This window comes from Spermophilus citellus (assembly GCF_964194105.1).
Source record: "Spermophilus citellus genome assembly, chromosome: 14".
Classification (NCBI taxonomy): Eukaryota; Metazoa; Chordata; class Mammalia; order Rodentia; family Sciuridae; genus Spermophilus; species Spermophilus citellus.
This window is the reverse complement of record NC_138194.1, coordinates 68,304,386-68,325,487: the sequence shown is the minus strand read 5'-3', so window position 1 is coordinate 68,325,487 and position 21,102 is coordinate 68,304,386. Positions and strand designations below refer to the sequence as shown.

Below are 21,102 nucleotides of genomic sequence, written 5' to 3'. Positions count from 1 at the left end.
CATTCTACAACTAATATTCAACTAAAGTTTCCTGTCCACTTTCTCACTTCCCATTCATTTCTCAACCTTAATCTGGTTTCTACCTCACTCTCTCCACTGAAAGAGCTTTCCTTAAGCCATCAATGATGTCCCAATTGTCAAATACAAGTCTCCTCATTTCAGTTTTTACATCACTCAATCTCCTTGTGGCATCTGACAACACTGATAATTCTATCCTATTAGCTATTTTCCTTTCTATACTTTTAAAAAACCAGTATGTGCTGGTTTTCTTACTATCTCCATTTTCCTCATACTCTTATTCTCTCTCTCAACACTCCCCATCCCTCAGCCTAACCTCCAAATTCTACTATTGTTCTTTATGTAGTCTTATCTCCCAAATAGCTCCAATGATCTCTGCCCATGTTTCTTTTAGTGCACTCCATATTGAGGAGGCCTAACTTACATCACTAGGACACTGAAAATGATAGAGAATGACTTCTAAGGCTGAGACATAAGAGACAATGAGGCTTCTGCCTTGTTCATATGAGACCATGGATCACTTGATCTGGAGGAAGCCAGCAGCCACATCACAAGAAAAATCAAGCAACTCTATGTAGAGATCCTTGCAGTGAGGAGCTGAGGCCTCCTACCAAGAGTCATGTAAGTGTGCTACTTTGGAAGTGGATGTTCCAGCCCAGTCAAGTCTTCAGATGACTGCAGGTCTAGCTGAAGTCTTTAATGCAACTCTACCAGAGACTCTGGGCTGGAACCACTCAGTGCACAACTCCTAAAATTCCTGACTAACACAACTTTGAGGTATAAATATTTATTGATTTAGCTACTCAAGTTTTGGGGTGATTTGTTACACAATAATAGGTGACTAATACAGACTGTGGTATCGGTAAATGGGGTACTATTTTTTAAATATTTTTTTTTAGTTGTAGTTGGACACAATATCTTTATTTTATTTTTATGTGGTGCTGAGGATCGAACCCAGGGCCTCACACGTGCTAGGCAAGCACTCTACGGCTGAGCCACAATCCCAGCCCATAAATGGGGTACTATTAAAACAAAGATCTACAATGTAGGAAAGGCTTCAGGGAAGGAAAATGAGAAAAAAACTGAAGAGACTATTTAGTGAATAGGCTTCAAAGAGATTATTATTAGAAAACTGATGGCCTCAAAGGAGGCTGCAGTAAGAAGTAAAGAAAACACTATTGGAAATGGGTGGAAAGGGAGTCCTCCCTCTGTAGTGGCAGAAAGTTTAGCAACTTATCACCTGCAGTAAATTGGAAAATAGAAAATGTGCCTAATAAACCATATGATCTAGCTAAGGAAATTTCTTTGGTAGAGCTGATGTGCCTTGTGGCTTCTTTCTACCCGATGATTATATTAAATTCAGAGAGGGGAGATACAAGCTTAATGAAAGACTTAAATAAAAAGCACAGCTTTATTACATGGCAAAGGATACTAAAATCAAGAAATGGTTTCCAGGCAATTTAGAATGAAATCTAGGATGTGATCAGGATAGTTGGGTCTAGAGATAAGACAAAGAATGTTCTTATAAAATCCTTTGTTATGACCATAGAGAGATCTAACCTTATGCCTGGGGGTTCTCAGATAGTGATGGGTAATGTCCCACAGAAGTGTCGGCAGAATCTTACAGTTTAGAGAAAAGCTTATCTTGAAGAGATCTATGGATATGATTTTGTCTAATATAGTAAACCTAGAATCATATTGATAAAAATACAAAATGAAGAGGTCTTTGAACCTTCAAAATTCTGCCAGTGAAAAGCAGGTTCAGAAAACTACGAGGTATAAGGAAAGGCTACTTTTCATGGGAAATGAAAAGAGGCTAAACCCTAGAGACGAAAGCCATAAGCCACAAAGAATTATCCCCTAGCAGGAGTACTATTAAGTACTAAACAAGAAAATTCCAACATTTATCTGCTTGGATTTTAGAATTTCTATGGATCAGCAAATGCTATATGTATACTATCTTCTTTAATGAACGGGAGCCTCTGGAGTGGTTATGCTACATTTGTAGCATAACAATTTGTAGATTGTTCCGAAGCACCAGATAACTAACAGGGGCCTCTTCTTTTGGTACAGTCTACCTAATCCTACTGCTGCCTAGGCACTGATGACTGGCTAAGTTTATATCTCCAGGCCAGACTATTTTTTTGAGCTCCAGACTCTTACATTTAATTTATCTATTTTCCACATCTATTTGGATGTCTAGATAGAGAAAAGGGAAAAAAGCAAAGTTGGTTTATATAGAGTGGGGTTCTTTACTGCATACCTCATAAATGGTTTTCATGGAATCTTGACAATAATCTCTTAATTTTGCAGAAGAGAAAACTGAAGCTCCAGGAAATTAAGAACCTGTCCAATCTCACACAACTTGGAATGAAATGCAAGTATTTATGGCTTCAAAAATGGTTTTAAGATTATTCTATTGTGTGCTCATAACATGTATCATTCTCTGTTTTTAAAACACTCCTCAATTCCCTGCCTTGGTAAACAGCAATATTACCGACTTGTCATCTAATATTGAAGCCTCAGAGTCAAACCAGACCCTCTTCTTCCATAACCAATAATCAAAGCCTGGTTATTTTAACCTCCCAAATCACTTCCAAACACACTTCTGCCAATCTAAACCTTTTCTCAGCACCTTAAAGATGTTATTTTATATTCTTTTCATTTCTTATTGAGAGAAATCCACAGCAATATGATTTGTGGTTTCCTTAGCTAGTGTCATTTCTCTCTGGCTGCTTTCAAAATATTCTCTTCATCTAGTTTCTAGCAGTTTCATTATGATGGACCTGGATATGAATTTCTTTGAATTGACCCTCTCTGGAGTTTTTCTGATTTATTTTTTATTTTTTTGAGATGAGGTCTTGCTTATATTGCCCAGGCTTGCCTCGAGCTCACCATTCCTCTATCTCAGCCTCCCAAATGGCCAGGATTATGGGTGTGCACCCAGCTTTTCCAGAGCTTCTTTGGTCTACAAATTTCTACCTTTCATAAAATTTAAGAAGTTTTCTGGGATTATTTAATATTTTGCCTCATTTTTTCCCTTTTTCATTCTGGAATTGCTACTTCTCATATCTTAAACATTTTGACATTTTTCCAGAGATCCGTGGGGTTCTATTTATTCTGTTTGAATCATTTTTCTCTTTTTCCTTTAGACTGGACAATTTCTATTGACATTTTCAAGTTCACTGACTTTTTCCTTTTGACATGTTATATTTCTATTACTGAGTGACAAATCACCACAAATTTAGTAGCTTAAACCAACACACATTTAGTTTCTCACAGTGTCTGTGGGTCAGGGGTATAGGCATGGCTTGAGCTGGGTCCTCAGTTCAAAGTCTCATAAGATTGAAAATGAGATGTCATTTGGGCTGCATTCTTATCTTCATGCTGGAACCAGGAAGAATCGACTTATAAGCTTGTTCCAGTTGTTGGCAGAATTCATTCCTTGGAGCTATATGAAGAGGATCTCAACTTCATACTGGCTGGTGCTGGTAGACACTTTCAGGTTCTGGAGGCTTCCCACAGCTCCCTGCCCCATGTCCCTCTTCAAAGGCCATCAAAACAGGGCATTTTACTTCTTCAGGGTCAGCAGAAGTGTATGTCTCTCTATCATACATACAGTTCCAATCCCTCTTTTTAAGGCTTTTATCTGAATACCTTAAGTCCATCAGGATTATCTCCCTTTTGATTAACTAAAGGTCAACTAATTTAGGACATTAATTACACCTATAAAATTCCTTCACGTTGATCATTATTATCCAAAGTTCAGGTATGAAGACATGAATTGGTGTGAATATACTTTGTATAAAACCAGAGATATGAAAAATTGTGCTCTATATATGTAATGAGAATTATAATGCATTCTGCTGTCATATATAAAAAAATTCCTTCACATTTCATAGCTGCTTTAATGATAATGTCAACACCTGAAACATCTTGGGGTTAGCATCTATTAATTGTCTTTTCTTTGAAATTGAGTGACATTTTTTCTTCTGACTCTAATCCATTAAGTAATTCAGAGTCATATCATAAACACTATAAATTTTAGGTTGTCGAGATTCTGGATTCTCTTGTGACTGCTTCAAAGAGCACTAATGTTTTTGATTTACAAGGTAATTAATTTACTTAGATTCAGATGGAAAATTCTCACACCTGGGTGAGTGGCAGCTCAAATGAGTTCAGATCTTTGAGCCCTGAGTGCAAATCACCCTCATCTCATAGCCAAGGAGCTGGGCCACATTTAAACATCATGTTCTCATTTCATGACTTTCTCCTTTCAGGAATTTTTCTTTACTCTCTAGCAGCCTTGGTTGCCTGGACTTTCCCCCTAGCACCATAGGCCATGAAGATGATATGCCACCCTACACTGTCATGACTATACTTGCCAAAAAGGCAAAAAGGTACAAAAAATGGGGAATACACTCTGCAGGCGACTTGCTCCACATTTGGGCTCTCTTCCACAATCTGACTCCTCTTTTTTTTAGTGCTCAGAGCCCTCAGATAGAATTTATGGCTATTATTCATAAAAAACCTTTTTCTTAGGCATTTACACCAATTTATGCCTCCTTCTTTGTCTTAATTCAGACACTCTCATCTCTCTCCCTCCTAGACTATGCAGCAGTGCTCAATCTACTCTGTGTTCTCAGTGTCCTCTACACCCTCTTCCTCCTATACCAGAAAGCATCTTCCTGAAATGCAATTGTGATCCTGGCATTCCTCTTGCCCATCACATAGAAGGATACCACCTCAAAATGGACTGCCAGACTTTTCAGAACCCAACTCCTATGAACAGTGGTGTGTTGGATTTGGCTCTTACTTGCTTGAGAAAACCAGTCATTAACTATTCAGGAATTCTGTAAGCTGGTTTTAAACAATTGGTAGCTTGAAATCAGCTATGATGGGATTATTTCATCATGAAAAGGCAAAACCTACAAAGTCAGGGCTTCCCACCACTACTGCCCTAAGAGCCAGGATAGCAGTATATATTTCTTCAGCATGGCATGACATGTTTTGATGCTTCAGTTACACTGAAGAAATCCTGAATTTCTTTAACTATGTGACATACTGTCTGTCTTTGTGTGTATGTATGTCTATATTGATATATATTCTGGTTCTGCTTGGTGTGCTGGCTCCACTGTTGTCCACTGGGCCAATTTATACTCATCCTTTAAACCCCACCTCTGTGGAAGGCTAGTTAGATCTCTCTAGGTATACAGACTATCACAGCCTCAAGTTGGCATTAAAACTGCCTACTGTGGCTCACCTTTGCCTTTTCCCCATCTTGCAGTCCCATGCACGTCCTGTACACTGTAGCCAAATTAGTCAGGTTTTCCTACCATACCATGTTGTTCCATGCCTCGGTCACTTTCACACTGTTGGTTCATTTATCTGGAATACCACACCTCTGCTCTCACTTCAGTGGCCTATCTACCTTTTATTTAAACATTAAATTTAATACCAGTATCCTTTCTTATAGGAAGCGTTGACCGATTCTCATCCTCTTGTCATATTTGGGAGCATTCTTACATTCCAAGTAAGACTTTGTCTGAGTCCAGATGTAAATGATTTTACTTCCTGATTCTGTTTTTTTCCCCTCCTATGGCTAGTGTTTTAATTAACCACCCAGCATTTCTCCTTCTCCTGAACTGCTGCACTGATATCCTAATAGACACTGATCATGTTGATAATGACTTTTCTGGCTCCCTCAATAGGCAGTACATTACTTAGAAGAATACATACTTAATTCACATAATGGATCATAATAAACTAAAATTTACTAATTTAGAAATGAATGGGAGGGAAGTAAGCTTTAAAATGCTGCTAGAGAGAAATCACAGGAAGGCCTGTGAGGAGACTGAGCTAGGCTCTGGACACCAGAGATCAAGATATTACCTAATATTTGTGAGGAAGCCTGTGAAGATTTTCCGACAGGGAAGAATAATAATCAAAGTATTTAGGAAAATTACTTGCAGTAGGCAAAACTGTAATTAAGAAAGAAACTCAGGGGCTAGTGTTGTAGCTCAGTGGTAGAGCACTTGCCTAGCAGTGTGAGGCTCTGGGTTCAATCCTCAGCACCATATAAAAGTAAACAAACAAAATAAAGGCAGTATGTCTGTCTTTCAACTACAAATTTAAAAAAAAAAAAAAACAATGTAACTGAGAAAAACTGCTGCAATCGTTCATATAAGAAATAATAAAAATAACCATTATTGATGTATCATTATACTTGCCACTATTTTTTGTTAACATCTCAAATTCTTGTCTTTTAGTTTGTATTTTTTTTGGGGGGTGGGGGGGTACCAGGGATTGAATCCAGGGGCACTTAACCACTGAGCAACATCCCCAGCCCTTTTTTATATTTTATTTAGAGAAAGGGTCTTGCTGAGTTGCTTAGGGCCTCACTAAGTTGCTGGGGCTGGCTTTATCTTACTGCCTCAGCCTCCTGAACTGCTCGGATTATAAGTGTGTGCCACTGCACCCAACTGTATGTAATTTTTTTTAGAGGTTTTAACATTTTTTTGATTTAATAATTTGTGTACACTCATTATTAAAATGTTGAAAATGTTATAAAATTGAAAAATATCACCTTAATCCACCACACAGAGGAAACCATGGATAATATTCTAACATCTCTTTCCAGTATTTTTCTGTGCATTTGCTGTTTTTTTTTAAATTTGTCTTAATTAGTTATACATGACAGTAGAATGAACTTATGTACTTTGATATATCATACATAGATGGGATATAATTTCTCATTTTTCTGAGTGTACATGTTGCAGAATCATATTGGTCATGTAGTCACATATATACATATAGTAACAATGTTTATTTCCTTCTACTCTCTTTCCTATTCCCATATCCCCTCCCCTCCTCTCCCATCACTTCCCTCTACCTAATCTAAGGTAATGCTATTCTTCCCAAGTGCCCCCCCCATTGTGAATTAGCATCCGCATATTAAAGAAAACATTGGGCCTTTGGTTTTGTGGGATTGGCTTATTTCGCTTAGCACGATATTCTCCAACTCCAACCGTTTACTGGCAAATGCCATAATTTCACTCTTCTTTAAAGCTGAATATTCCATTGAGTATATATATACCACATTTTCTTTATCCATTCATCTATTGAGGGACACCTAGGTTGGTTCCATAGTCTAGCTATTGTGAATTTGTGCATTTGCTTTTACGTTGTGAAGATCAAATTGTATATACAGAACTTCATAGTCTGCTTTTTTGATTTATATGATAGGGCATTGTTTCCCCTTTCTAGAAATTGAAAGGTCCCATAATAGATCACTTTATAGACTTATAAGATTTTACTTATTTCCTTAAGAGTGGATATTTTGGTATTTAAAATTTTTCTACTATAAAAAATTGTGATAAACTTTTTTGTAAATAAATGAATTAGATTGAATTTTATCTTTTTATTTCTTATTTATTGCTTTTTTAGTTATACATGACAGCAGAATTCATTTTTATATAATTGTACCAGCATGGAATGTATCTTATTCCAGTTAGGACCCCATTCTTATGGATGTACATGATGGAGGGATTCAATGTGGTGTATTCATATAAGTATATAGAAAATAATTTCAGATTCATTCCATTCTCTTTCCTTTTCCTATCCCCCTACCCTTCCCTTCATTCCCCTTTGTCTAATCTACTGAATATCTATTCTTCCCTTCTACCCTATATTGTGGGTTAGCTTCCACATATCAGCGAAAAGATGTGCTCTATGTTTTTTTTTTATTGACTATTTAAAGCATTACATAGCTCATGATATATCATCTTTCATACATTTGACTCAAATTGTGTTTTGAACTCCCATTTTCACCCCAAATACAGATTGCAGAATCACATCTGTTACATATTCACATTTTTACATAATGCCATATTAGTGACTGTTGTATTCTGCTACCTTTCCTATCCCCCCTCCCCTCCCCTCCCCTCCCCTCCCCTCCCCTCCCATCTTCCCTCTCTACCTCCCCTGCTGTTGTTCAATTCTCTCCCCCTTTTTCCCCCCTCCCCCTTGCCCCTCATGACCTCTTATAATTTTATGTATCATTGAAGGTCTCCTACCATTTCCGTATGCTTTCCCTTCTCTCTCCGTTTCTCTCCCCCCATTAGTCTTTGTTTACTGTAGTCTTTTCCTCATGCTCTTCCTTCCTGTTCTGTTCTTAGTTGCTCTCTTTATATCAAAGCAGACATTTGGCATTTGTTTTTTAGGGCTTGGCTAGCTTTGCTTAGCATAATCTGTTCTAATGCCATCCATTTCCCTGCAAATTCTAAGATTTTGTCATTTCTTAGTGCTGCATAATACTCCATTGTGTATAGATGCCACATTTTTTTTATCCATTCATCCATTGAGGGGCATCTAGGTTGGTTCCACAGTCCAGCTATTGTGAATTGTGCCGCTATAATCATTGATGCAGCCGTATCCCTATAGTGCGCTCTTTTAAGGTCCTCAGGGAATAGTCCGAGAAGGGAGATAGCTGGGTCAAATGGTGGATCCATTCCCAGCTTTCCCAGGAATCTCCATACTGCTTTCCAAATTGGCCTCACCATTTTGCAGCCCCACCAGCAGTGTACAAGTGTACCCTTTTCCCCACATCCCCGCCAACACTTATTGTTGTTTGACTTCATAATAGCTGCCAATCTTACTGGAGTGAGATGGTATCTTAGGGTGGTTTTGATTTGCATTTCTCTGATTGCTACAGATGGTGAGCATTTTTTCATGTACTTGTTGATTGATTGTATGTCCTCCTCTGAGAAGTGTCTGTTCAGGTCCTTGGCCCATTTGTTGATTGGGTTATTTGTTATCTTATTGTTTAATTTTTTGAGTTCTTTGTACATTTTTTCTGAGGATAGATTACTAGTAGGAGACTGACTGGGTTAAAATCTATAATCATTTTTAAATCTCCGAAACTTCTCACACAATTGCTTTCTAAAAAGGAAGTACCAAGTCCTTTTGCATATTCAGTATGTGTCAATTCATTGGCCCTTTTCAAACAAACTAACAGGTATATAGGCACATGAGAATGCTTGAAAAATGTATCAGTTCTGCTAACACAGACTTTCCTCATCCTTTAGTCTACTTTTTAAAAGTTTTTAAATTGTGATGGTGACAACAATTTATCTCTTTCTTGAGATTCATGTGCATACATGAATTACATGAATGGATTTGGAAAGAGTGGTAACTGAACATAAATTGCAGTCTAGTTAATAAAATTGCCAAGTGGCTGGAATCACCATAAGATAGGCCTATACTCAAAACCTGTTGCTTTCTTTTTTAGATAGATGTCACTTTAAAATATTTTTCCATTCAAAAAAAGAAAGAGAGCTTTCTGTTTATCTGCTGATTAGACCCGGAACAGATAAAACACAAAAATATTTTACAGTTAATATGAAAAATATTGAAAATATTTTATATTTATATTAACACACACATATACATATATATTAAGAGATTTAAACTATTATCTGTCTCAGTTTCTGAAACTAATTACCAAACTTTTAAGTGAGGAATAGCATTTAGGTCAGAATGAAAACAACTTTAAATCAAATCTTTCATCTATTGAATTTTATCAACTGAGAGACCTGAAAACAAAGATTGGCATACTTGGGCCAAATTTGGCGGCATGTGTGCCAAGAATGGTTTTTACATTTAAAAAAATTTGGGGAGGGGGCTGTAGATGGACACATACCTCCATCTTATTTATTTATTTTTATATGGTGCTGAGGATCGAATCCAGTGCCTCACACATGCCAGGCTTGTGCTCTACCACTAAGCTATAACCCCAGCCCCGGTTTTTACATTTTTAAGGGCTGAAAAAAAATCAAAAGATTTCATAATGTATGAAAATAATATGAAATTAAAAATTGACTTTGTCCACAACCAACTTCCATTGGAACACAGCCACATTCATTCACTTATGCATCACCCTGTGGATGCTTGCAGAGTTGAGTAGCTCTGTGATGGAGACTGTAAGACTTTTAAACTTAAAATATTCACTTTCTGGCTGTCTAAAGAAAATGCTTGCCAATCTCTGCTTAAAGCAATGTAGGATTTATATTTCTCTTATTATGTCTGTTTAAAGTATTTTCCTAAGATGCTCTGCTGCTCATCAAAATTAATTCTTACCTTGTTACATTTGCATTTTTAAATTTGCTGTTTTCATCAACTTATAAAGCTGCTTTTTAATATTAATTTTGGAGAAATATTTTTATTACTTTCTATAGATGTAGCTAGAGCCTATTTCCACCTATTGGATGATTTAATTACTAAAATTAAGTCATTGGTAACTGGAATTCTGCAATTCTGGAAAATATGTGCATAATTCAGAAAGCATGTATATTTGAGGACAAAAAGCATATGTAAATCCTTACACACAAAGCAGAGACATTCCTATCCCCCACAGTTTTGTCAACCAACAGTGTTCTCTATCAGCCAGAAAAGGCTAATTGTAGCAGCCTATACACAAACCCTACTAGTTGGTGAAGGTGCCATTGTATCCAGTTTGGCTAAATTAAGCAAAGCTTCCCTCAACTCTGCTGCATACACTGCTCATATTGTGGGAAGAGATTCCATAAACTCACTTCAGTGCTTAAGTTCAGCTCTGCACAATGCAAAGCACTTCTTTGAAGACAAACCCTTGCCTGGTTGTTTTCATTCAACCTGATCTGAAGTCTACTGAACTGGGATGTTTAAGGGCCCTTTGTGGCGGCATCTATGATTCTGTGCAGCTGAACATGGTCAATTATTCCCTAGGAAATAGTTTTGTTCTTCCTTTGTTTATTTAGGCAGGAAATTGTTGTGGGATATCCAGCATTTTAAGTGACTCTGCCTCAAAGCATGTGTTAGAAACTATAAGGAGAGTTTATGACTTCTCAATTCTAAAAGGTTTCTCAGCTTCGGGTTTCTGGAATTGGTTGTGTCCATGTTTCTTCCCACCCTACTGGGACTTAATGTTGTTAGCAACCTCCTGTGTGGTTCTAAGATATCTTGACCTCTTTGAAACCTTTCCAGGTGTCATTGCCACTTTCTTGATCTCTGCAATATAAGCTACATTGTTTAGTGGAGTTAAGTTCTATGAACTTTAGAAATTCTCCCTGAGACTATGAATTGACTAACACCCAAGGCAGCATAAACATTCAGACACAAATGTTCCTAAAACCAAGCTTGCTGGGCAATGCAAGATATGACTAGGAGTCTGGAAAAAGGAACATTTTGCTCACTTGTGCATCTCTGACTAGCTCCAGGTGCAGTTTGAAGCTAAGTGGCTAGTTTTTCTGATCCTCAGATATAACCTCTCATTAGAACAAGCAGAAGTTGCAACTGTGAATGTAAGGAATTCCATGAAGACCCTCTGGGCCTATTAAGACTGCTGGCTTCAGAGGTTCTTAAAATACACTTACTTCAGCACACACAGTTAGTAGTTTTCTGTAAATTTAATTTCAACTGAAAGAGAATTATAGTGACTGAAGCTCATCTCAAAAATTTGAATATGGAGTATGCAGTTACAACTTCAAAAGAAAAACAAAAGTTTAACTTATACTGTCTATGTTTCCTATTTGTCATTAAAAGGTTCTTATTGTTGGGCTGGGGTTGTGGCTCAGTGATAGAGTGCTTGCTTAGCATGTGTGAGGTACTAAGTTCATTTCTCAGCACAACATATAAATAAATGAATAAATAAAGGTCCATCAACATCTAAAAAATGTATTTAAAAAAAAGGTTCTTATTGTTTTTGGTAATACAACTAAGACTTTGCAAGTAATGCAGTTTTGGTAATACAGTTAAATATTTACTTGGACTAAGAATCCTGTTTCAGTCTAGCTTTAGACTTGCATAGTCTATTCTATCAGATTGCTCAGCCCTTATCTTAAACCCTAAGATTTGCTAACACATGAATCATGCTGTCCAAACCCTGGGGAATGAGACAATGCTGTGGAAATGACACCAGGTATATGGAGAATCAAGAGATATGTCTTCTTGTCTAAAAATATGTGTAATAAATAATACAAAAAAACAGGAATATTGTGAAAACCAGGAATAAATACAAAAGTCTTGAAAATGTGGAAAAGGGCATGAATATGAAAGATATAGTGGCTGACAGTGATTGTTCATTTTTTTCACCCACTGACTTCTCCCCACCCAGAAACTGTATGTCTCCACAATCCCAAGTCAGCTGTTCTTGTGATCATCCTTTCCGTCCTGGATCCAGTGTCCAGGGAATCTTGAGGGTCATGGAGGGCAATGCTAGTTATGCATCTTCACATGGCCATGAGCAAGGTTAAGTTTCTTCTGCTTTGGTTTCTGTTGGCTAAGGCCTGCAGTTAGCTGTGTGTACACGGGCAAAGTGGCTACAGGTATGGTGTACAGTCACACATTACTGCAGCTCCTCAGAGGCTTCTTTCCTGATAGTTAATTGCTGGGAATGCAATTACCATGGAAATCTTTATTAGATCTAAAAGGCTATACAGGAAGTGTAATAGGGGATTATAGACGTGTGGATTTTCCTCCCCAACTGTGTTCTTTCACTTTTGCAATCAATAGGAAAAAATAACAAAAAGAAGCTTAATTTTGAAATAAACACAATGTCCTTTAGCTATGTTCCAAGAGGCAAACAACTTAAAAACTCTCTAACATGGACATTTCTCAAGAAGAAAAATTAGAAAAAAAAAAGGCATGTGACCACCCTGAAAATATGAGTGCACTATCATATTTTGTGACACGTTCTTGCAAGAACTTTTGTTAAAAAAGATTTATATAGTTTTAATGTCCTGTCAGATCAATTTGAATTAAATATATTTAAATAAGAAATATTACCGTATATCTACTTCTCTAAATTTTATAACAGTGTGGCAATCTGATGAATGAAACAAGAAATCAGAATCTAGCTACTGGGGGAAAAATAAAGACGTAGCCTGAGGGTATAACATTCTGAAGCTTGCCTATAGACCAGATGGGAAACTTGTTCTCTAATCTAATGACTTTCTTTTAATCATAAGCAGACAGTTATTACTCAGAGTTTTAGAAATACATTATTCTTCAGAGTACTTCTTAGGATTTCTTTTACTCATTTAAGACCACAATTTTATATTTAATTTATCCTTGTATTATCCCTGTAGGGCACGTCTCTAATTATTCCCATCTAAAGTGACAGGAAAATGGAATTATACTATTGGAAAACAGGCATCCTTTGATATGTCTCTTCTTGGTGCTCCCTTGGGCAGTTTGTCATTGTGCTCACCGCATACAGATTTTGAGCTGTCCTTAGAGAGCACAGACTGTGACTTCCATGTCTTTGTATACCCAGTGCCTAGCATGTGCCTGGTATAGAGTAAGCACACAGAAAAAATCTGAATAAATGAATGAATGATAGTGCTCAACATATAATGCTTACTGTATACCAAACCCTAGTCTAGTGCTTTACATATTAGCTATTTAGTCCTCACAACACTCTGGAACAGGTATTGTTTTTTATTTCCATTCTACGTATAAGTAAATGAAGCAGAGAAAACAGAGCAAGGTTCTGCAGAGCCAGGATGCAGACCCACATGCTTTGGCTCTACAGTCCCATCTTTTAACCACTACAACCCTGCTGCCCCATCAGTACCCTTGCTCAACAGGAAAATGCTCCATTCCAGGAGAAGCCTGTACTAGGATATACTAGGCCCTACCTCTAAACATTCTGGGTTTCCATCAGATGTAGATAACCTGTGTGGTTCTTTGGGAGAGCTAAACAAGGAAATAGCTAGACACAGGCACACAAATGCAAAATAAATGAATCTTCAGCCTTAACAGTTGCTGTGTTTGTAAGGCTGTTTCTCAAATACCTGTGGGGATTTGTGAGAGCGCCAGCTGTACTGGTGACTGTGGAGACTCGCCAGCAGAATATTTTCGTCAGTATCCACCTGGCCAAACCGCAGTGTCTCCTGTGTGTCATTACAGATCACAAAATGGCTGAAGACCAACTCCTCTACCTCAGGGCATTTGTTCTGAAAGAAAAAGAATATGAAAGCCAACGTGTATCAGATTAATTGCAAGATGTTTGGCAGCTGTCTGCCCAGTGGCCATTGTTATAACACAGAAACCCTAAGGATCTGTTGTCATTAGCTCTGGTATACAAAATATTCTATACTTCCAGGATAAGCACACACACAAAAATCTTAAAGAGATCATAAATGTTCCAAGAATGTGTTTTGATTTATATTCCTACAAAATAAATCATACACACAGAAGAGTAAAAGAACAATGAGATCCCTTTTAACATTTCTCAAAATGTATTAACATGCTACAAAGAGTGCTGGACTGGGGAGTGCACGTTTCTGAGAAGTATACTAGCGGCTAGAATTACCATGTCCCCAGCCTTCTAAACTCAACAATCAAGACCAATTAGCAAAGCCACAGTTTGTACCCTACAGAAAGTAAGGATCATTTAGGTAATACATCCCCAGATCCCTGAAGCAGGAGGGTGGATATGTGTGTAAATCTGTTCAGGGAGAGACATAAAGAAAACCATAACTTTCTCCCTATTGTTAAGAGGCTGAACACACAAAACAGATCAACTCCAGAGTCAGTTTAAGCCAAATTGTAGTTTTCAAGAGAAATAATGTTAGTTGAAAAAACAGTTTCCAGTACCTCAGCTAATATTCATCAGTTAATATTCTTCATTAATCTGCTAAGTTTCAGCAAATTAGTAATAAATGTTCCTGTGTTGACACCTCTTTTTCACCTAAATGTGGGCTTCATCAGCTGCTTTTACAGCAAAACACTGGCACAGTGATAGAGGACTTCTGTGATTACACTTTCATCATTCTGGTTAGGGTATGGTTTAAAAAACAGGAAATATTTTGGTAAACTAATAGTATAGTTAAGTAAATTGAAAATATAAGGAAAAAATCATAATTAGCTTATCAATTTGCTGATGATGGGAGATACTATGCAACGGATGCTTCTCCAATTGGCTTCTCTCTATTTCCTGGCTGTGGCTCTAATGAACACCACAATGCCATGCTTCACCCTTCACCACTTTACTGAGGTGAGGAAGAGTCAAAGGGATTGGAATTCAGAAGCACAGTGATTTATGCAACAGGGTGGTGTGAAGTCAAGGATGAATGTATCTGGAACCAGCAAGGTTGGAGACCATACCTAGAACTTCCTTCAAGGAACAGTCATTTTGGGAAACAGAATCCACACCTAGTCCCTGAAGTAGGTGGCAGGGCACTGTTCCTGCAGCTGGAGAAGAGGCCCCAATAAGCCTTATTCTTCTGGTGGCCCTTGAGGACTTCTAAGCTCTCTATCATCCATCTATTTTCACCAAACCTGCTTGAAAGTCACATTAGTGACAAAAAGAATCTGGCTGAGACCAAAGTACTTTTAAGCAACCTGTTTCTACCATAATGTTCTCTGTTGTAGCTCTTGATCATTAGCTATGAGTTCAAAACTTGCCTGCTACCAGGATTTAGACATCCAGTCTCACTCATGGGCCCTGCCCATGGCTCTCTGTCTGCAACTTGAACTACTTCCCATTTGCTGATGATGCTTGTTCAGGACACCCCAACTCTACCAGTCTTTTTTCCATTTTCCCAAAACTACCCTGGTCTCTTCTCAATTTATCCAACATATCAAACTGCTTTCTGCCTCACTGCCTTCTCTCTGCTGGGATCTCTTTGCCCCTATCTCTTGCCTGACTAACTTGCTTCTAATTTTTAGGTTTATCTTGAAAGGTCACTTCCTCAGAGGAGCCTTCTGAGATCCTCCCCTGAGCAGACCAGGTTTCTCTATTTTATACCTACATGACACTCTAATTCACCTTTCAGAGCACTTGTTAATTTGCACCATCCTGGGCTCAATATTGTCTCCATAATTAGACTATGCTATAAAAGAGCTGGAACCCTATGTGTATTATTTACAACTTCAATGCTAGTACCCAGCACAATGTCTAATACATAAGTACTCAATTGACACTTAGGAAATACAAAAAATAGATTAAATTTTTTAAATTATATGTTCAGCATATTAGAAGACAAAAAAGTATGAATTTAAAAAAACCTTTAATTTTGCAATCAGCAATAAGGCTATTAACATTTTAGTGAATTTTCTTCAAGGAATTTTTTTCTCTTCTGAATATTCTGGTTACTGTTCTAATCTATCCTATCTGATCTGATCTTATATATTTATCTACAAACCTCTAATCAAACTGGAATCATAATGTATAATTAGTTTTGATGAGATTTTTCCATTTAGTATTATATAATCAACATAAACTGCTCTCCTTATAAACATTTTTCTCTCCTTTCCATCCAAGAGTACAAACATTAAGGAAGGGATATGATTCCAATCTCTCACTTAGTTACACATCCTGAGATTAGAATTCAGTTTTCATAATGAATTGGGATCAATCTCAACACAGAGGTTAAGTTACCAGATGGTGCTTGAGTAGAAAAAAATTGTATTACTTCCCTCATCTTTAAAAACTGACCTTTAATAAATGATGAGGGTTTTAGGAAAAAATGTAAATTAAAGAACACAAGGGGGTTGTTTACATTTTTTTAAAGAATACTCAAAGTCCTCAGGGAACTATTTCTTTACTGCTCCTTCATCTGTGGAGTTCATTATAACTACAATAAGTTTAAGTATGTCTTGGAATGTTTTAAATTCTGTATTATAAAAGAGCTCATTCACATTTGCTGTGATATCATATATGCTGAGCTTGAGAATGTTCACTAGGGTTTATAGTTAAAAGTTGACTTATTCATATTTAAGTTTCATGGCATATTGTACAGGCATTTGAAATTAAGCAGAGATACTGTTTTGTATAAAGGAAGATATATGAATATAATCTTGATTTTTGAGTAATCCCTTCAAATGCTATTTTGTTCAAATCTGGGAATGTGACAGAAATATAAAGCAAACTCACAATGGCATTTTGAGTCATTTAATTCAGTTTCACTAAACAGTCATCATGTAAAAGACAAAGGAAAAAAGAAAGAAAAAAAGGAAGGAAGGAAAGAAGGAAGAAAGGAAGGAAGACCTACAGTCAGAGAAATCAAACATTAAAGAAGGTTTCTGTTAATCTTGAATTCATGACCTAAAGGTAAAAGGCCAAACTGTTTCATTCTTTAACTCTCTGGTCCATCTATACTGGGTAAAAATGACTAGTCTCTGATATGAATCTGATAAAAAGTATTATGGAGAACTCAAATCACTTTTCCTACTTATTAAATTCATTTTTTCTCTTTGGCAATAGTTGCACTATCTGTGAACACTATATACATAATAAAACCCAAATTTTGGAAATTAAACTTCCCTACAAAGAGGGTAAACCACATTGAGACCATCTTAGAAAAAATGAACTTAATAAACCTCCATCAGCCCATTTCAATGTCAAACATTCTATAATTTCAAAGTAGTGCACTTTCATATTTACTTTAGAATACACAGGGTTAGAAGCATACCACATTAAAACTTGGTGGTAAGTACCCTTGACATGGGAGGAAACAAGAAAATTACAGCAACAATTACAGAAGTATATCCTCTTGTGGCTCATGTTAACATTGCCAAATCCCTGTATAAATCAGAACCAACTATTCATAGAATGTACCTGTCAGCAATATGCTACGTGACATATGGCTCTACTTAATCAAATATACAATTCCTCAAAAAAATTCAGAATATTCCTTCAAGGCACTGTGTTAGCCAGTCAGTCATTCACACTCTGATGTGGTTTAAAACATTTAAATATTTATGCACCATATTTTATTTATATGTATAGCTGTGTCTATGAGAATATTCCCTGGCAGGAAACTGATATTTCTGAAAGCCATTTTGCAGTAGTTGCTACACATGAGTCCTCTTATAATGGCTCTGATACCAAGACAAAAATATCCTGGGTTTAAATGCTGTATCAATGACTCTTTTATATTTTCTAGATTTGTTTTTTATTAAATGCATTGTTCAAAATATGACAAAATAACAGGAATTGGAGCCATGGAGGTTTTTTTCACACTGCTATTTGAACCAGCTGCAAAGATTTAGATCACACTAGCTCTTATTTTACGCATGTCCTTTGCAACAAGAAAACCATGGAATGCCCTTAAAAAAGATTTTTAAAATATAAAACAGATGTGTTATCTTCTTTTCCTTTGCTATTATAGTACCATGTTAGGTAATTAATTCCTTAGTCTTGTATAGGTCTTCATGCATATAAAGAAAAACATTAAATTTTATTTCCAGAAAATTTAATTGTCATAAAAATTCTGAAGTTATAGGACTAAAAATTCTTTTTAAAAATTATTTTTCATAAAATTTATTTTCATGAAAATTCTTACTGCCCTAAAAATCCACCCCCCTAATTCTTTTTACTTACTCCCATAAACATTTTTGAGTTAGAGAACTAAAGCCCCTTCCTTCACCCTTTAGTGCCTCTGTTCCCTCAAGAGAGAAGGTAGGAGGAAGGACCATTCTTCTGGGGAGCCAGCTCCACACAAGTGTTTGTAACATACATAAAATGTGGGAAATGTCTCACTTTACATAGCAACCAAACATGATGGAGATACAATATATCTGTGAAAGCAGAAATGATTTGTTGTTAAATTGTTGAACATATTATCAGCTAAACATTCTGTGAAATTACTTCCATGCTAGTTAGACATGAACAAGTTTCCCATTTTAAACTTTGTCCCTATTTGATATGGATAATTTCTTATTATAGATATAAATAAATTAATGAAGTAACCAAGAGTCTCTGAGGGGTCCCCAAAATCCATTATCCAGTGATTTATTTAGTGAGTCAATAAGCCAGAAAGATAGTAGAGGAAAAGACTAGAACTGTGCTGTGCTCACAGATGCCATCTCACTTGTCTTTTGTTTAAGAAGCTGGAACACTATGATAAGGAAGGCTCACAAAGGTTCTTCTTTCATTTTTGGTACATGGCTAAGTTGAAGCTTTAGCAAAATAAGGGCACAGAGTACTTGGAGAAAATTTCTGGGAATATGTTAATTTCCACACAGATGTGGGACATTCGTCATAAAAATGTGGGCACGATCCCTGATGTGTGTGTAAAGAATTCATATTCTTGAAAGTTAAACAAAACAAAACAAAACAACAACAAAAATGTATCATTTTGCCCAAACAGAGAAGGCTCCAAATATTATGGTGCACATCAAATTCCTCACTCTCTCACATTTTTGTGTTTATCTTATAATTAGAAGTGATAACATACAGTACCTAATAAAAGATCATATGTAGCCAAACTGTAAATTGTTCTGGAATGTGCATACCTGTTGCCAAGCTTGTACTGCAGTGTTTAGAGAATGAACTACATGCTGTCCAAAGTTTATAAATATGGAGTCCACTGTCAAGGTGCAGTCAAGCAGCTTTCCCACTGCATCACTGGAAACTGCAATTTGTCCAAAGATGCTGAAAGGCTCTACTACACTTTGCATTGTAACATTTCTGCATTCTAGAAGTTTACAGTCTGCTTGAGCTGAGAACCGGATCTCCTGGCAGATAGAACCATTATTCCATTGTCGAAAATACATGTGTGGTTCTCTGAAGGAAACAATCATATATTCTAGTTCAGATGGTACATTTTTATCAGAAATGAATGGCTGTAGGTATTGTGGTGAAGCTGTTGAGAAAGAAACAAAAAAGCCAGGAATTAAGATAAGTCAATAGTTATACAAATAAAGAAATGATGTAAAAATTACCCACTTTTTGGTTATGAATTTAGTATTTAATAAATTCAAACATTCTCTTGAAGATATTAAAATCTTTGAATTTTGTTTCATATTTGAAAATAAAATTGTTTTGTTCAATTAGGTCTCTTAATGTATATTGTCTAAAGGTTACTTTCACTAACACAGACAAAAAATTTGACTGCAGAGAACAACGAATAAAACAGAGGATGAAACTATATACATTTCTGTATCTACCAAACAGATCTCAAAAACAAAAATAAAAACAAGACTCACAGTTAGAAAAAGCAGAAGCAGGTTCAACTTTAGTTTTGCTGAAAAGGCAAGATGCTTAACAGCAGCTATGTTTGGTTTTAATCTGATTTCCTCCCTCTTTTTCCATTACATGTCAGGAATCAAAATGTTTTAACTGACATGTAAATCAAAATGTATTAACTAAAAAAGATTTGGTACAGAATATAATGCTTTAGAAATGATTATCCAAGTAACATTAGAAAGTTTATAAAAGCCACTTTTGGTATGTGGGAAAATCATCTTCCTTCTAAACTTATAGAAATGTGACTCCTTTAGACTAAATTAAGAATGGGTTCACCATTTGTAGAAGGTACTCAAGCAGTATCAAGTGCTGTTGGAATTTATTTGCCACTTATGCGATAGCTCAGGATACAGAACAAAACCAGATGTGTTTCTGTCAAAAAGATCATAATTAAATTAATTATTAATGTTAAATTAATATTAAAACCTGCTGTTTAAAAAAATTTCTTGAAAATTCTCTTAGGAAGCATGCCAAAATGTGTGTCAGCTCAATACCATTGATAACTTACAGGTATATAAGCTGGTTTAAAAGTAAGGGGTATACTTTTTGTACCAGAGCAACTTTAGAATAACTGCCAGTACTCACTTCATACTTCCTGGAAATAAGTCAGCTGGGTCAAAATTGATGAACTGTATCTTAAGAGCACTTCAGAGGTGAGAATTAAGTGAATGTTGTCCTGATGTTAAAGGAAAAAGTACCTGTGCCTAGTTGATCAAGATGATGACAGAGATGGAACTCCAGGTGAGCAAACTGGAAGGACATGCAAAGAGATGGTACAAACCACGGGGTAAAACAGGAGTCAACTCTGGTACAGGCAGCCAGGGCTGTTGGAGTTACAAGCTGATCACAAGTGCTTTGAGAACCAGATTCACTTGCAGAGCTATAGGAAATAAGTAATAGGAAAAGTTTGATAACAGATTTTCTAATATCATATAAATATGTTTTTCCTATATGAATTCCTAAAGTGGGCCCAAAAATTCTAGTCAAGATGTTATCATCAAATCTTCTGTATATACTCACATAAATTAGTTTAAAAAATAATTAAGTTCATGTTGACTTATCGTATGTGG

General features: G+C 36.4%; 1 protein-coding gene across 6 annotated transcripts in view; it reads right to left on the bottom strand.

Annotated features, from left to right (window-relative positions):
- Window positions 1-21,102, bottom strand: part of VPS13B (vacuolar protein sorting 13 homolog B) — a 753,213-nt gene that overhangs the window by 85,495 nt on the left and 646,616 nt on the right. For all 6 annotated transcript variants that reach the window (XM_081265607.1, XM_081265606.1, XM_081265609.1 and 3 more), the window contains 3 exons: window positions 20,731-20,912; window positions 19,300-19,649; window positions 13,851-14,012 (listed from right to left, as the gene is read on the bottom strand). In XM_081265607.1, coding sequence (XP_081121733.1) covers window positions 13,851-14,012; window positions 19,300-19,649; window positions 20,731-20,912 — 694 coding nt within the window. The remainder of the gene's footprint in view (window positions 1-13,850; window positions 14,013-19,299; window positions 19,650-20,730; window positions 20,913-21,102) is intronic.